A 15,329-nucleotide genomic window follows, 5' to 3' on the forward strand; every position below is an offset into this window, starting at 1 on the left:
CATTATTTGGTCGTACTCACAACTCCATAAAAAAATACAGTAATGTTCCAGGATTCTTCCATTCTAATGTACTCCTCTCCAGTAACCATTGTAAATGGCCAGCCCCTTAATGTGTACTTAGACTTCTGATAGCCGGTGTGGGCAGTTTAGAGGCATAACTTATTCTTTAACAGCTGTACATAATAGAAAATCTATGGAGGATGACCGAATTTATCAAAGATAAATAAGGTCAAAGGAGGACGACCTAATAGAAATGCCTCACTGAAGTGCTTTGAAGAAACTCTACTGCATCAGTTCGCCCTTACACACATAGAGGATAGATGGCAGCAAATGGGTTCAGAAAGAGACAGCTGGAGAAGTCTTACACAGACTCGTATTTACGTCCAATGTTCATTTCATCCATAGTTTTTGGACTCGAAGATTATACCTTTATTAAATTAATGATTACGTGTATGTAATATATATATATATATATAATCATTGCAAGTATTCTGAAAGATATTTATTATTATTATATTATTATAGCTTTTATATAGCGCTACTTTTATGCTTATAGCATGCTCAGATCGCTTTGGTCCAATCTCATTTGTGGACCAGTGGGGGGGGGGGGGGAGGGGGTATCTAAGAATTTGTTTTCCGTGCTGCCTTCAGGCGCTCTGCCCGAGTCGGGTGTCGAACCTCGAGCCAAGACAAGCCATGGTAGTTCAAGCGCACTTAGCCTCTCGACCACGCTTCCCACTGTCATTAGCATTACTATTGCCTGTTTACTTAAGGTGTCTGGATATTGTGGACAGTGTTTTATTGAGTAACATTATAAATCTTTTCATTTTTTTCGTATCCTAATAGTTTGTGTCTGCGCTACTTCAAATAATTCTTTATATATTTGAATAGAATGTTTCTTATACAGTTATGAACGAATCCATATTGATTCATTCTGACTCATTAGATCTACTGTTGGTAGAAAAAAATCGTGTTATTAAAGTGTTATAAATCTACTATATATAAACGAAAAATATCAATGATCTATTACGAGATCTCTTAAAACTTTCGAATATATCCACATCAAATTTCGTACACAGGTTCCTTTTACCTCTGCTAAGAAAGCTTTTTGACCTGACCGCAGCTACTCGCAAAAAAAACAACGCAAACTCTATCAATCCTTAGTAGGCCTATTTTATTTCGGCATTTCCCCAAAAGGCAGAAGTTGCCATATAAAGCGGGTTTTTGTAAATATCACGAATTCTGTATTTTTAAAGCAATATTTTCATTTTACTTATTTTTAATTTGCCTTTTCATCTCCACTTCCTTTTAGATGTTGTGTATATTTAAAAGAAAAACAACAAATGGTTAGATCTAGAGTCTCTTTCTTTTTTTCGAGGGAGAGAGAGAGAGAGAGAGCAAGTAATGGTTCTTTGTAACACTGTACAACTATTAGAACAACTAAATCCTACTAGCATTCAAAAGATACATCTCTGGATCTAGTTTCATTTCGCTACATTCAAAAGTGGTCAAAGAAACGATTACAGTTAATTAAACAAAATTGTTTATCTTTTGTTTAAAGAAAAAAAATACCAAGAGAAATGGGAACGGGAATGTCTAGGAAGGACTCACTTTTTGTTGAAGGGGGGGGGGTGGAGTTTAGGGCTAAGTCAAAGTGCTATTCAAATTAACGGGCGTGTATGTGTCGGGGGCGTGTCTTTCCAAATCAAGTCAAAAGTCTATGTGAGAGTAATAACGATGTGCAGGTAGGTCTAAAAAAATGGGGGGGGGGTGGTCCAGAGAACGAAAGAGAGAAGGACAGAGAGAACGAAAGAGAGAAGGACAGAGAGAACGAAAGAGAGAAAGATAAAGAGAACGAAAGAGAGAAAGACAGAGAGAATGAAAGAGAGAAAGACAGAGAGAACGAAAGAGATAAAGACAGAGAGAACGAAAGAGAGAAGGACAGAGAGAACGAAAGAGAGAAGGACAGAGAGAACGAAAGAGAGAAAGATAAAGAGAACGAAAGAGAGAAAGACAGAGAGAATGAAAGAGAGAAAGACAGAGAGAACGAAAGAGATAAAGACAGAGAGAACGAAAGAGAGAAGGACAGAGAGAACGAAAGAGAGAACGAAAGAGAGAACGAAAGAGAGAAGGACAGAGAGAACGAAAGAGAGAAGGACAGAGAGAACGAAAGAGAGAAAGACAGAGAGAACGAAAGAGAGAAAGATAAAGAGAACGAAAGAGAGAAAGACAGAGAGAATGAAAGAGAGAAAGACAGAGAGAACGAAAGAGATAAAGACAGAGAGAACGAAAGAGAGAAGGACAGAGAGAACGAAAGAGAGAACGAAAGAGAGAACGAAAGAGAGAAGGACAGAGAGAACGAAAGAGAGAAGGACAGAGAGAACGAAAGAGAGAAAGACAGAGAGAACGAAAGAGAGAAAGATAAAGAGAACGAAAGAGAGAAGGACAGAGAGAATGAAAGAGAGAAAGACAGAGAGAACGAAAGAGATAAAGACAGAGAGAACGAAAGAGAGAAAGACAGAGAGAACGAAAGAGAGAACGGGCCGTGAAATTTTATTGTAACAGTTACACTAATTCACTGGCTAAAAAGGAAGTAAGTTTATCGAATAAATGAGGCCCGTTTATTACCATAGTAATCAATGGGTGTAGCTGGTGTGTACTGCCCGTCACTGACTAGGTCACTTTTCATATTTGAGCCATCATAAGGTACTAGAATAGATTCTGCAACAATCAATAATAATAACAATATTCATTATATTATTTAAATTCTTTTAAAAGACAAAGCTTACATATGGACCAGAATAGCAAAGACACTGAAATATATCTCAATACTGCGGGACGTTTTTCCATTTTTCTATTTTAAACAAGATTAATTAATTACCACTTATTGATTAATTTTTTATTGATTTTACAAAATTTCAACTTGATACGAGAATGGGTAAGTAAGAAGGGGCTGGCTCCCCACCTAGGGGAAGGAAAACTCTGAATTGAAATCTTTGCTGCCTTGCAGCTATACCCAAACATGGCAAAGGTTTCGGGAGTCAAACCATAGAAGAAATCAGGTGCCGGAGACCCTTAGGCACTTTAAGTAGAACACAGTGCTACACCCTGGCAGAGCCTGCTACGCCGCTGATCCTAAACTGCACTTGCCGTTCCTTTGGACATATCTGCTGCATGAAGTGAGAGGCACTGCTGTGTGTATGACATCTTTCCGACCAAAGCTCATGCCCAGGCATTCTTCTCCTTTGATTTCTATGAGATGATCCATTGTTGCTTCGCGACTGATGGATAACAACAAATAATTGTGTACAATTTCAACTTGATCCAACAATGGGTGTGGGAGGCATAACGTGTACAAACATTGTACCAGACAGACACAGAGGGAATAGAAGCTTTATACAAAGACACGGGAAACTGTTTCCATTCCCTGACATAGAAAAACATAGAAGTTCAAATTATAAGTGGTGAAGTATACTGCCTAACTTCCCCCTTTTTTTTCTCATATTGCTAATTGCGTAGTAGCGTCAACTAATTTATGGTAACGTAGAGGTTGGTCTATAAATAAAGATAGCCCCCCACAACTTGTTATTATTCACTGCATACTTCTGCAAAGTGCGAGACGCGTCACGCTAATGATAAGTCTATTGTCTGTTGTACCGTGGTTCTTGTTGACACAGCTCGTATCGCTGTTGGATTAGTTGGCGTTTTTGAGAAGGTAATATGACTTGGGTATATAAAGTACAGATTCATTCTAGCTCTAAATAGTTCAACACTAATAGCTCGTATGTGAAAATAATAGTTGTAGGCATTTCATATATTAAAACAGGACAGGAAAAAAAGGTCAAACTGAAAATCTAGAATTTGTATCCTACTGAAAATAGGCAACTACTCAGCTCTAATAGATATTTGTTTGAAAAGTTGGTGATAAAAGTACCTTTCTTATTCTATATGTGGGGATAAATCCGCACAAGTGATCCTTCTTTTCTCGTGCCATTAGAGCGGTGTTTCTCAAACTGTGTGCCGCCGAAGATTTGCAGATGTGCTGCGGGAGTTTTCAGAACGCCACACGTGAAGCGTTACACAGGTCTGCCTAATATTACATGTTTATTTTACGTTGCGACATCCCCACTTGTAACGACCAGTAATAGTAGTCCGCACTCTCCCATTTTCTCTGCCCTGCAAAATCGTATCGCTCCATTTTGACGGAAAGGTGTTAACCATTCAGGTTATGAAATTTTCCAATATACTTATATTATTACAATGATTAAAATGTAGGCCGCCTAAGCAGACGCACAGCAATTTTTGAATTGGTAAGGATAATAATAATTGATGCGTTTCATGTAAATTTTTTAGGTGTATTCTAATAATAACAAGTTACCACTGAGCGTTATTCATTGTTATCCATGGAGAAAGACGTTAGCAAGAATGAAACTACGAAAGCGTTAAATGAAAAGCAAGGAACCAAACGAAGGTACAAGGAAGATTACATCGAATATGGTTTCATATCTTCTGGACCTGAAGATGCTCCGTTGCCATTCCGTCTGTCGAATGAGGCGCTTGTTCCAAGCAAATTGAAGAGACACTTGGAAACAAAACATCCATCTCTAAAAGCGCAACCGAAGGAATACTTTAACAAAAACCATCAGAGCTCAACAAAATAAACAAGCTAAGAAACTTACGAACTATCTAAAGCTGCCAGAAAAGGGATTGATTGCAAGTTATAAGGTTGCTCAGTTATTAGCAAAGCGCAAGAACGCGCACACAGAGACTGAATCAGTCATTGCACCAGCTTTAGCAATAGTTGTTGAAACTATTCCGATGCCGCCGAAAAAGTTATTAAAGTTCCTTTGTCAAATGATACTCGCGCAGAATTGAAGACTTATCGTCAGATCTACAAGATCAAATCTGCGATCAAATCAACAAGTTATATCCTGCAAATAAGCTTATATCTTCATGGTTTTGTGAATTTGGATTTTCAGTACTGACTGAAATCAAGTCTAAGAAAAGAGAGAGACTTCTTACAATAGACGATGAAATGCGAGTTTGTCTATCGATTTGGAGCCTCGATTAGATCGCATGTCCTCTCAAAAGCAGGCACACCTTCCACGTCGAATGTAATACAAGTCAAATAATTTATCATGTTATTATAAAACTACAGTTGCGAAATTTTTTTAGTTCTTTACTGTGCCGGCAGACACAAAAGTTTGAGAAACACTGCATTAGAGCATGGAAAGGGCACCCTATGACTTAGTCTCTACTTAACATGAACAACCAGATAAACACATGGATACGTGAAGAACTTATTGATCTTCTGCTTTGAAGGAACATTATGTGTTGCAGTTTTTCGTTTTCACTTGGAACAGTTTGCACTTTGGACAGTCACATCTGAACTGAACCATGTGTAATGTAAATATCAACCTGTTTGTCCTGACAAGACGCTAATTTACTGTCTTGTTCAGAGATTCAAGACGTATTGTCTCGACATGAAAAGAATGCCAGGGTTCATTCATTCAGATAAAGTCTTTTTGTTTTTGAGATTTCTCAGACTTGTTGATTATTTCCCCACCAACCTTGCAACTATGATTCTCGTCATTATTTTGATCAGCACGTTTTTACCGAGAGTCCCTGGCTCTATAGAGAGAGTTGTTAAACGCCACTTTTTAAAAGGCGTCACCTAAAACAGTCAGAGCTGTGTGCAAAGAAATGACCACGCAAAACAAACTGGACAGTATCAATCTCCTGCCCCGCAAATAAGCAATCTATAATCTTCCAAGTAAGAACAGGACATAGACTTTAAAATTACCACCTTAAATAAATCCCACACACTCACCTCTCTTGTTCTTCCTTGTCGAGGTCTGCAAAAGAACTTGCAGCTCAGCTGCCAAAATAAAGATGGCTAGAGAAAGAAGAAGGAAGCTTGGGTCATACACAGTTTGTAAATGCATGCTGTTTAGTCCACGCCCTCCATCCATCCTGGGCAGGTAAAACATTATAATGGAAGACTTGGACTGTAAGCAGCAAAATTTGGTCAATATCATGTAGGTCGTTGTCACTCCATTTTAGGACCAAAAGTGTAATGGAGTACTGGGACGGCCCAGCAATGTATTGCAGTGATGTGTCACTTGCCAAAAAGACATTTTGTAGTGGGCCTGATTGTTAACGTAACAGCTTCAACTGCACATTGGTTCTTCTCTCAAATATCTTCTCTCAAATATCTTCTCTTAAATATCTTCTCTCAAATATCTTCTCTCAAATATCTTCTCTTAAATATCTTCTCTTAAATATCTTCTCTCAAATATCTTCTCTTAAATATCTTCTCTTAAATATCTTCTCTCAAATATCTTCTCTCAAATATCTTCTCAAATATCTTCTCTCAAATATCTTCTCTCAAATATCTTCTCTCAAATATCTTCTCTCAAATATCTTCTCTAAAATATCTTCTCTCAAATATCTTCTCTCAAATATCTTCTCTTAAATATCTTCTCTCAAATATCTTCTCTCAAATATCTTCTCTCAAATATCTCTTTGGTTCGACCGAGTTGCAGATGCTTCTCATGATATCAAAGAATGTAAGTCTTGGGAACCATTTTAGAAATAAAACGACTTAATTAAATAATGTATTTGTTTAAGCATTGGCAATAATGTTGTTTTCACTTTATGAGAACATTTACCTCTAGAATGTTAGCTTCACAGATCTCTATCAAATTTTTGCACTCCTATCCAATTAAAGCTGACACTGTTTCGCTTTCATTCTGCCTGGGTTGGTTATGAAGTCTTATTAAAGAGGTAGATTTGTGGGGAATAAAGTCTAATTAAAGAGGTAGATTTGTGGGGAATGAGATTAGTGGCTTTGAATCTGGACAAACAAAGAAATAGTCTCAATAGTCGCCCTTGATATGCATGGCCTAATGTGGCAAAATATTTGACTTGTTCTGTTGAAATTGTTTCTCGTACTACACGAAACTTTACTTATTTATTTTTACAAAGTTTATATCAACTCACTCAGTCTGTCTGGCCAAAAGTGTGTACACGTTATTTCTCCCACACCCCAATCTCAGATTAAGCTGAAATTTTGCACAATTATTTCTTATACCTGAAAACACAAGAATCAATTTAAAAATTAACCAATTAGTTAATTAACTATTAGCAATTAATTTTTTTGTTTGGTATCTTGAACAAGGGAAAGAAATCATATTTGACAATGTGTTGGTATAAGTTGAATTAATCCCCTTCCTGAGTGAACATTCACCAAGATACTCCCTTCTTCCCTCCCCCTTTCACAACTGGTCCAGAACAAGTGATATGGTCCAAACTTTCATGCATACATTGTGTTCAAAAAAAATATTTTAAAAGTAGCTCTGGTAATAAGGCTCAAGAAGAAAAGATGTAACAAAATAAATAAAATGTTACACATAAAGTTGGTTCAAACTTTCCTTTACCCAGTATTTTCTTACCTACTACAGATATCTAATGGGTTTAGGTCCATCGCTTTCTAAAATCTTCATCACACGTTATGTCTATTTTTCAAAATAATGAACAATTTGATGGCATCTCTTCTTCAAACAATGATCAAGTTCTTTACGAATCAACGTGACTTTTTTCACGAGTACTTTTGGCTTACTTATTGTTATAACTTTTCACATTCCAAACATTCACAATCTACTAGTATTCCCTTTTACAGAACTGAATGCTCACTGGGCCTGTTGTCAATAGATCTATCAAGTGTTTGTTCATAGTTTGGGCAATGCCCTTTGAGATCCACTGACCAATGGAAGAGCTTTTGTTGTTGTTGTTGTTGTTGATCTGTAAGTACGGGCGACCTGTCTTCTGAATGTTCATTCAATTAAAACCAATAAAGTTTGTCATTCCCTCACTCTCATTTTTTTAGAACGAGGCTAGATTTCAATAGCTCAGAACAAGTCGTGGATGTTTCTACAATGCCACTGGGAAGACGAATTATTTCTCTGTAGTATTATTATTTCTATCATTATTATACAAATACATTGATGCATACACACAATTGTTTAATCTTAATTCTCCCTAAAAAAAATTTACTAAATTTTATTATTGTTTGTTTTTTTTTGTTGGCTAATAGTAGAGTTATTTCGGAAAGATGATGAGTTTTGATCTGCATTTATTATTGTTTCTTTAGAACTCTAACCCTAAAGTATTCAAAGATTCCTTTGATTCGTGTGTCACATTTATTTCACAAAAATGAAAAGTGCTTTTGAAAATTCGAGATCAAAGTCGTATTCATCGACCTCTTAAATGTGTCACATACTTTTATAGATCAGTGATGCCCAATGCGGCCCGCGGGCCAAATCCGGACCGCGACATGGTTTCATCCGCCCGACGAAACGTCGACACAAAGTGTAGAAAATCCACAGACCCATTTTTTTTTTATTAAAAAATGTATCTTTACCTTCATTAGGGTCCTCTTTTTTTCTCTGATGGATTGGTACCATGACCTATATAACTTTTGTGCGTTTATGAATAAAGACTCTGAATGTAGAATCTACCATGCAGAGTGAACGGATCTTTAAACTTTTTGTTTAACATGATAATAGGCCAACATATTTGATTTAAAGAAGGTGTGGCTGTTTAATAAAATAAAACAGGGTATAAAAAGCATTATAAAAACAAATATGACGTTATTCTTGGTCTGTGTCACGAAGGAAAAGATTGTTAAGCCATGGTCAAACTAGGCCTAGACATTGGAGGATAAAATATAAACAAAAAAAAATGACGCTTAAAAAAAGAAATCCCAAAAATTAATGTAAGTACTTCATCCACAGGTTTCTAATACAATTGTTTCAGGTCATTTTTATTTCGTTCTGTACCTCTTCGGTACACACTTCGGTACACACTTCGGTACACTCTTCGGGTGTTGAAAATTGAAATGGCCCGCAGGTCGAACTAGGTTAAGCATCACTGTTATAGATCAAAGTTATTTTCCCACTTTGATCTGTTTGAACAAATGAAAGCGGCGGGATGACGATGAGAGAAGATCCACTGGACAATAAATGTCTGGAGAACGTCTTTGAAATTCTTTATTTTAGAAAGAGGAAAGTTTGTATTTTTATTGTTGTCATTATATCCTGCACTAAGTTGATACACATATATACCCGTCGTCGTGTGACTACATAAGCTTACACAAAATGAAGCTGATTGTGGTTGCTCAAGTGCTAAGGTAATGTGGTTAAATGTACCGGTAAATTGCATAGCTTATCGTGGCTACATGTGCCAGCAATTGTATAGTGTATCGTGGCTCCATGTACCCATTTGAAATTGTCAGGTAGAGTTGAGCCGTAGGCTTTTCTTTAGCTTTTGGAGGAAAAGCATACAAAAGCTCCCTCACACCGGCTTGATTGAACGGTATGTGCATGTCTATTTTGACGCTGTCATGTACCAGCAAATTGTATAGAGTATCGTGGCTGCATGTGGCAGAAAATCGCACAGCTTATCGTGACTACATGTACCAGCAAATTGTATAGCGTATCGTGGCTGCATGTGGCAGAAAATCGCACAGCTTATCGTGACTACATGTACCAGCAAATTGTATAGCGTATCGTGGCTGCATGTGGCAGAAAATCGCACAGTTTATCGTGACTACATGTACCAGCAAATTGTATAGAGTATCGTGGCTGCATGTGGCAGAAAATCACACAGCTTATCGTGACTACATGTACCAGCAAATTGTATAGAGTATCGTGGCTGCATGTGGCAGAAAATCGCACAGCTTATCGTGACTACATGTACCAGCAAATTGTATAGCGTATCGTGGCTGCATGTGGCAGAAAATCGCACAGCTTATCGTGACTACATGTACCAGCAAATTGTATAGCGTATCGTGGCTGCATGTGGCAGAAAATCGCACAGTTTATCGTGACTACATGTACCAGCAAATTGTATAGAGTATCGTGGCTGCATGTGGCAGAAAATCGCACAGCTTATCGTGACTACATGTACCAGCAAATTGTATAGAGTATCGTGGCTGCATGTGGCAGAAAATCGCACAGCTTATCGTGACTACATGTACCAGCAAATTGTATAGAGTATCGTGGCTGCATGTGGCAGAAAATCGCACAGCTTATCGTGACTACATGTACCAGCAAATTGTATAGAGTATCGTGGCTGCATGTGGCAGAAAATCGCACATCTTATCGTGACTACATGTACCAGCAAATTGTATAGAGTATCGTGGCTGCATGTGGCAGAAAATCGCACAGCTTATCGTGACTACATGTACCAGCAAATTGTATAGAGTATCGTGACTACATGTACCAGAAAATCGCACAGCTTATCGTGACTACATGTACCAGAAAATTGTATAGAGTATCGTGGCTGCATGTGGCAGAAAATCGCACAGCTTATCGTGACTACATGTACCAGCAAATTGTATAGAGTATCGTGACTACATGTACCAGCAAATTGTATAGAGTATCGTGACTACATGTACCAGCAAATTGTATAGAGTATCGTGACTACATGTACCAGCAAATTGTATAGAGTATCGTGACTACATGTACCAGCAAATTGTATAGAGTATCGTGACTACATGTACCAGCAAATTGTATAGAGTATCGTGACTACATGTACCAGCAAATTGTATAGAGTATCGTGACTACATGTACCAGCAAATTGTATAGAGTATCGTGACTACATGTACCAGCAAATTGTATAGAGTATCGTGACTGCATGTACCAGGGACAGCATCCCAATGTCCTTAGCAAAGGGCAAACAACCGAGTGTCGGCCAGGGTTTGTTTACTTTCTTGCGTATACGGCGCGTCATTTACGAGCGCAGCAGTTCGCTGTGGAAGCTCTTCTACATCCCCGCACTGTGCAATGAGGGTACCCTCGCACCCTCTTAGGCACTCCCATGGGAACCTTGTTGTGCTACCCTTTGGCCTAGCCGTCCCCTCTCACGACCATTTCCACCCGGTTGCTACGTTTAGTCAGGGCAGCGTGCTAGCATATTGTTTAGCGTCTCGTGGCTACATGTATCTTCAGTGAAGTGCCATTATCCCGTTGGTCGTTAGATCGGCTTTTATCCAACACCCAGGCCTGGCCATGGGACTCTCCACCCCTGTCTGAGGGCTCCCAGCGCACCGTACCCTACATGTACCAGAATATTGTATAGCGTGTCGTGACTACATGCATCAAGGAATTGTAAAGCCTATAGTATCTACATGTACCAGAATCTTGTATAGCGTGTCGTGGCTACATGCATCAGGGAATTGTAAAGCCCATAGTATCTACATGTACCAGAATCGTGTATAGCGTGTCATGACTACATGCATCAGGGAATTGTAAAGCCTATAGTATCTACATGTACCAGTATAGCGTGTCGTGGCTACATGCATCAGGAAATTGTAAAGCGTATAGTATCCACATGTACCAGTATAGCGTGTCGTGGCTACATGCATCAGGGAATTATAAAGCCTATAGTATCAACATGTACCAGTATAGCGTGTCGTGGCTACATGCATCAGGGAATTGTAAAGCCTATAGTATCTACATGTACAAGTATAGCGTGTCGTGGCTACATACATCAGGGAATTGTACAGCCTATAGTATCTACATGTACCAGTATAGCGTGTCGTGGCTACATGCATCAGGGAATTGTAAAGCGTATAGTATCTACATGTACCAGAATCGTGTATAGCGTGTCGTGACTACATGCATCAGGGAATTGTAAAGCGTATAGTATCCACATGTACCAGTAAATTGTTACTACGTATCATCGTGGCTACATGTACCGGTGAATTATGTAGCGAATCGTGACTACATGTATCTTATCAGAAACCCATTTGGCAAGAAATCCTGCTGAGATTACTTCCTAACCCTAGAGCGTGTGAAAGAAAGCGGCAGTGAGTCTTAAGGTCACCTAGTCCCCTTACAAAAACAGACCCGTTGCCGAACACAAATCAGTAAATTGAATGGCGTATTGTGCTACATGCAGGGCCGAATTTTAGTAAGTGGAGGCCCCTGGGCAGCATTCTTGTGGAGGGTGGAGGCCCCTACACTTTCTGGAAACCTTTAATAAAAAAATTTACCTATTAATAATAATACTTCTATCTAAAAGCATAATATATTTTAGAAGAAATAGAGTAATTGTACATTGAATCTCATTTTCCTACTTTGAAAAAAATAATATGCATATTTTAGTTTTCAAGAATTGCGTTGTTGTTGTGCGTGTGGGGGGGGGGGGAGTTTGTGGAGGGTAAGACCCTGGAGTGACGCACTGCCGTAAATCCAGAGCCTCATTTACATATCAAAATTACGCTACAAGCGGACACTTCTTAACTCCGACAGTGTTACTAACCTTAATATTACAGTATTGCCAGCAAATTTGCTACACAATTTGTACTTCGTATACAAAGAAAAAAAGAAAAAGTTTATGACCCGTCGAAATTCAAATATTTTATATCTCTCTTGTGGGGACTCATTTTGTTTGGTGGCTACCCCGCCTGCCCTCCATTACATCCGGCCCTGGCTACATGTAGCCTACTTGCAAACAGCTTTTTGTGAACTAAAAATCATCCACGTTGTACAATTTGCAATGGAATAAATATTTGACATTTTGTGTAGCGGATAAGAGATTCAATTGTTGGGAGTGAAGAATAGTATGTATCAGGTCTTTGTTGATTCAATTTACTAATCATTAAGTTGTCTAGGTATTGAAAGTAATATTAATTGCAATGTGTATGTGTTATAATTAATTTATAATTTCTTATTATTTAATAAATAATTTAGTCCCAAGGTTCAGCCGAACATACACACCATACCCACCCAGTTGTACATAAACTAATAAACGAGGTGTATGATGATTTAAATTAAGCTATAAATTTAATCCAATGAGATGTATACAATGAAATGATATATGACTAATGGCAACGATATATGACTACAAGTACATAGAGCATGATGTGAAATAGATAAATCATAAGTACAGTTAAAGTACAGTTAAAAAAATAATCACCTTGTAATATGGTGTCCGATAGTATTGTCCTCACAATATTTCATTCCAAGACAAAGATTCTGTTAGAGGATCATTGCACTTCATATCAACTGTTCAAGGTAACACAAGTGTCTTCTAGCCAAGACGAATGTTCACTACGATGAAGAATCAAAGTTCAGAGTAGCACCAAAACTCACAACGTCACAATGTATCAACAAGTCTGGATATAGAAATCTGAAATCTGGAACTTGAAATCCAGAAATTGAAGCCTGAAACCTCAGACCAGAGTAAGACAAATAACATACATTCTTCTAATCTTCTAATCTAACTACAAAATACAAATACGACCGAATCCATATTAAAATAACTTTACAATGTGAAATAAACCTCACAGGGGTCAATTAGTCCTTCAAGAATATAGACCAAGACAAACGTTAAGGCTATCCAGTAACATAAGCACCAGTAGAATTCAGGAAGATACAGCCTGATTCTGTCGAGCAATATGGCGTGAATGCACCTAACGACCAAGAAGAAAAGTTTTGACGTCATGCGAAAAATTACGACGAAGTGCAAGGGGAGAACACTAATACTGCACACACAAAAAATAGCACAAATGACATCATCGCCCATTGATGAAAGCGGCGCTATTAGATTGAGAACATTTTTACTATACAACTGATGCATATTTACATGTATTTACTCCCTACTGACATTCATTTGAATTTTTTTTAAAACTAATAGCTCTAGGTCCACATCTAAAACCGGCACTGAATGGAGGCCAAGACTTTTGTTGTTTGCTTGCTGGCTCTGTACTTTGTGTGTTTGGTGTCTGCCAAAGGTGGACGCCGTGAAGGACACAAGAAGTTGAGACCATCAAGAAGTATCTACAGAAGACCTGGTCAGTTTCGTCTGTCCAGTTCGTCCCAGAAAACTTCGTTCACCGAAGAGGAGAAGAGTAAACTTTTGAACCTTCACAATGCTTATAGAAGTATGGTGATTCCACAAGCAGCGAATATGAGAGAACTGGTAAGTCTTTGGTTTACGTATGATCTGAACAAATATAAAGAGTAAATAAAACAGAAGGTGAAACTGAAATAAAAGAAGTTAAGTCTATTCTCTGGACGAGGAAGTGGCTTAAAGCTCTCATCCCTAATTAGTCTACAATTCCTACTTTCAAACTCTTCATGGATTCAAAAAGTACAAAACTGGGGGACGGGTTTTTTCTAAAACGGTTTAAACGATTTCCATAGAAATTTGACATTTTATAAACATCTTTGGAAACAAATGTAACTACATAATTGACCACATGGTGAAAATTCTGATTTGACCGTTATAGTTTTTCAAAATAGAAATCCTATTAAGATTACAAATTAACTTATTCTTTATATGTTGAACACGGCTTCAGTGGGAATTACCGCACATGACTCAAATGTTTGTATTCAGACAGACAGAGTGAGTTGATATAAGCTTTGTGAAAAGTTTAAATAATCTCAACAGGAACAAAATTCAGGGAAAGCGAAATGTATGTTTAAAGCATTTTTGTATGAACTAAAATAATTTTAAAATGTATTCCTCCATCACAAGCAAATCGCTCACCAGGAGTTAGCCTAATTATAGACACAAGCAAATCGCTCACCAGGAGTTAGCCTAATTATAGACTCACAAGTAAATAAGCGCAGCGTGCAACCTTGCACTTTTCATATCCTGGTCTGCATTAACTCGGATACCAACACTTGAAAGATATAATGAGGAGTTCCAACTGAGTGGGGAAAGCACATTTAGATGCTAATGTGGCTGAGTGTCTGCCCAACAGTAAGTGTCCTCTTTCCAAAGTAGAGCCCTTCAGATTAATAGATTAAGTGTATGTCTAGTCACAGGTTTTGGACAAGAAGAGTTTGTTATCTAGTTGTTTATGCTGGGTAGGAAACTGAATGAAAAGTGCATCACACATAAACATCATGTTCATACAATTGAAACAAATAGAAGATCTCAACAAACAAACAAAAGACTTAAATTAAGTGTTTTATCTGACCCGACTCCCACCTTATAAACTGTCAAGATATATATATCGGAAGTAAACATGTATTTATTTTTGAACGGTTGTTGGCTGAATAACGTATGACACCATACACTTAAAGGTTTTTAGAAAAGTAAAATAATTTTTTTAGAAGAACCATTGCCTTTCTGAATCGAAACAAAAATACTGGGGGGGGGGGGGGGGGGTTAGGTTTAAATTCACTTAACTTTTTTTTTTTTTGGATAAAAGAAATAATGTTAAACCATCATTTGTCCAAGAGTTACCGAGGGGATTTTGTGGTGAAACGTCCCCTCTTCAATAGCAAATAATTAAAGTAAACTACAGTCAA

The 15,329-nt window shown here is 37.8% G+C and overlaps 1 protein-coding gene across 1 annotated transcript in view; it reads left to right on the top strand.

The window, feature by feature from the left end:
* The first annotated feature begins 3,557 nt into the window (after positions 1–3,557).
* LOC106058304 (peptidase inhibitor 16-like) overlaps positions 3,558–15,329 on the top strand; it is a 34,002-nt gene continuing 22,230 nt past the window's right edge. Inside the window, exons 1-2 of the mRNA XM_056019906.1 lie at positions 3,558–3,715; positions 13,705–13,989. Coding sequence (XP_055875881.1) covers positions 13,735–13,989 — 255 coding nt within the window. The 5' untranslated portion in view covers positions 3,558–3,715; positions 13,705–13,734. The remainder of the gene's footprint in view (positions 3,716–13,704; positions 13,990–15,329) is intronic.

This window comes from Biomphalaria glabrata, chromosome 2 (assembly GCF_947242115.1).
Source record: "Biomphalaria glabrata chromosome 2, xgBioGlab47.1, whole genome shotgun sequence".
NCBI classification, from domain to species: Eukaryota; Metazoa; Mollusca; class Gastropoda; family Planorbidae; genus Biomphalaria; species Biomphalaria glabrata.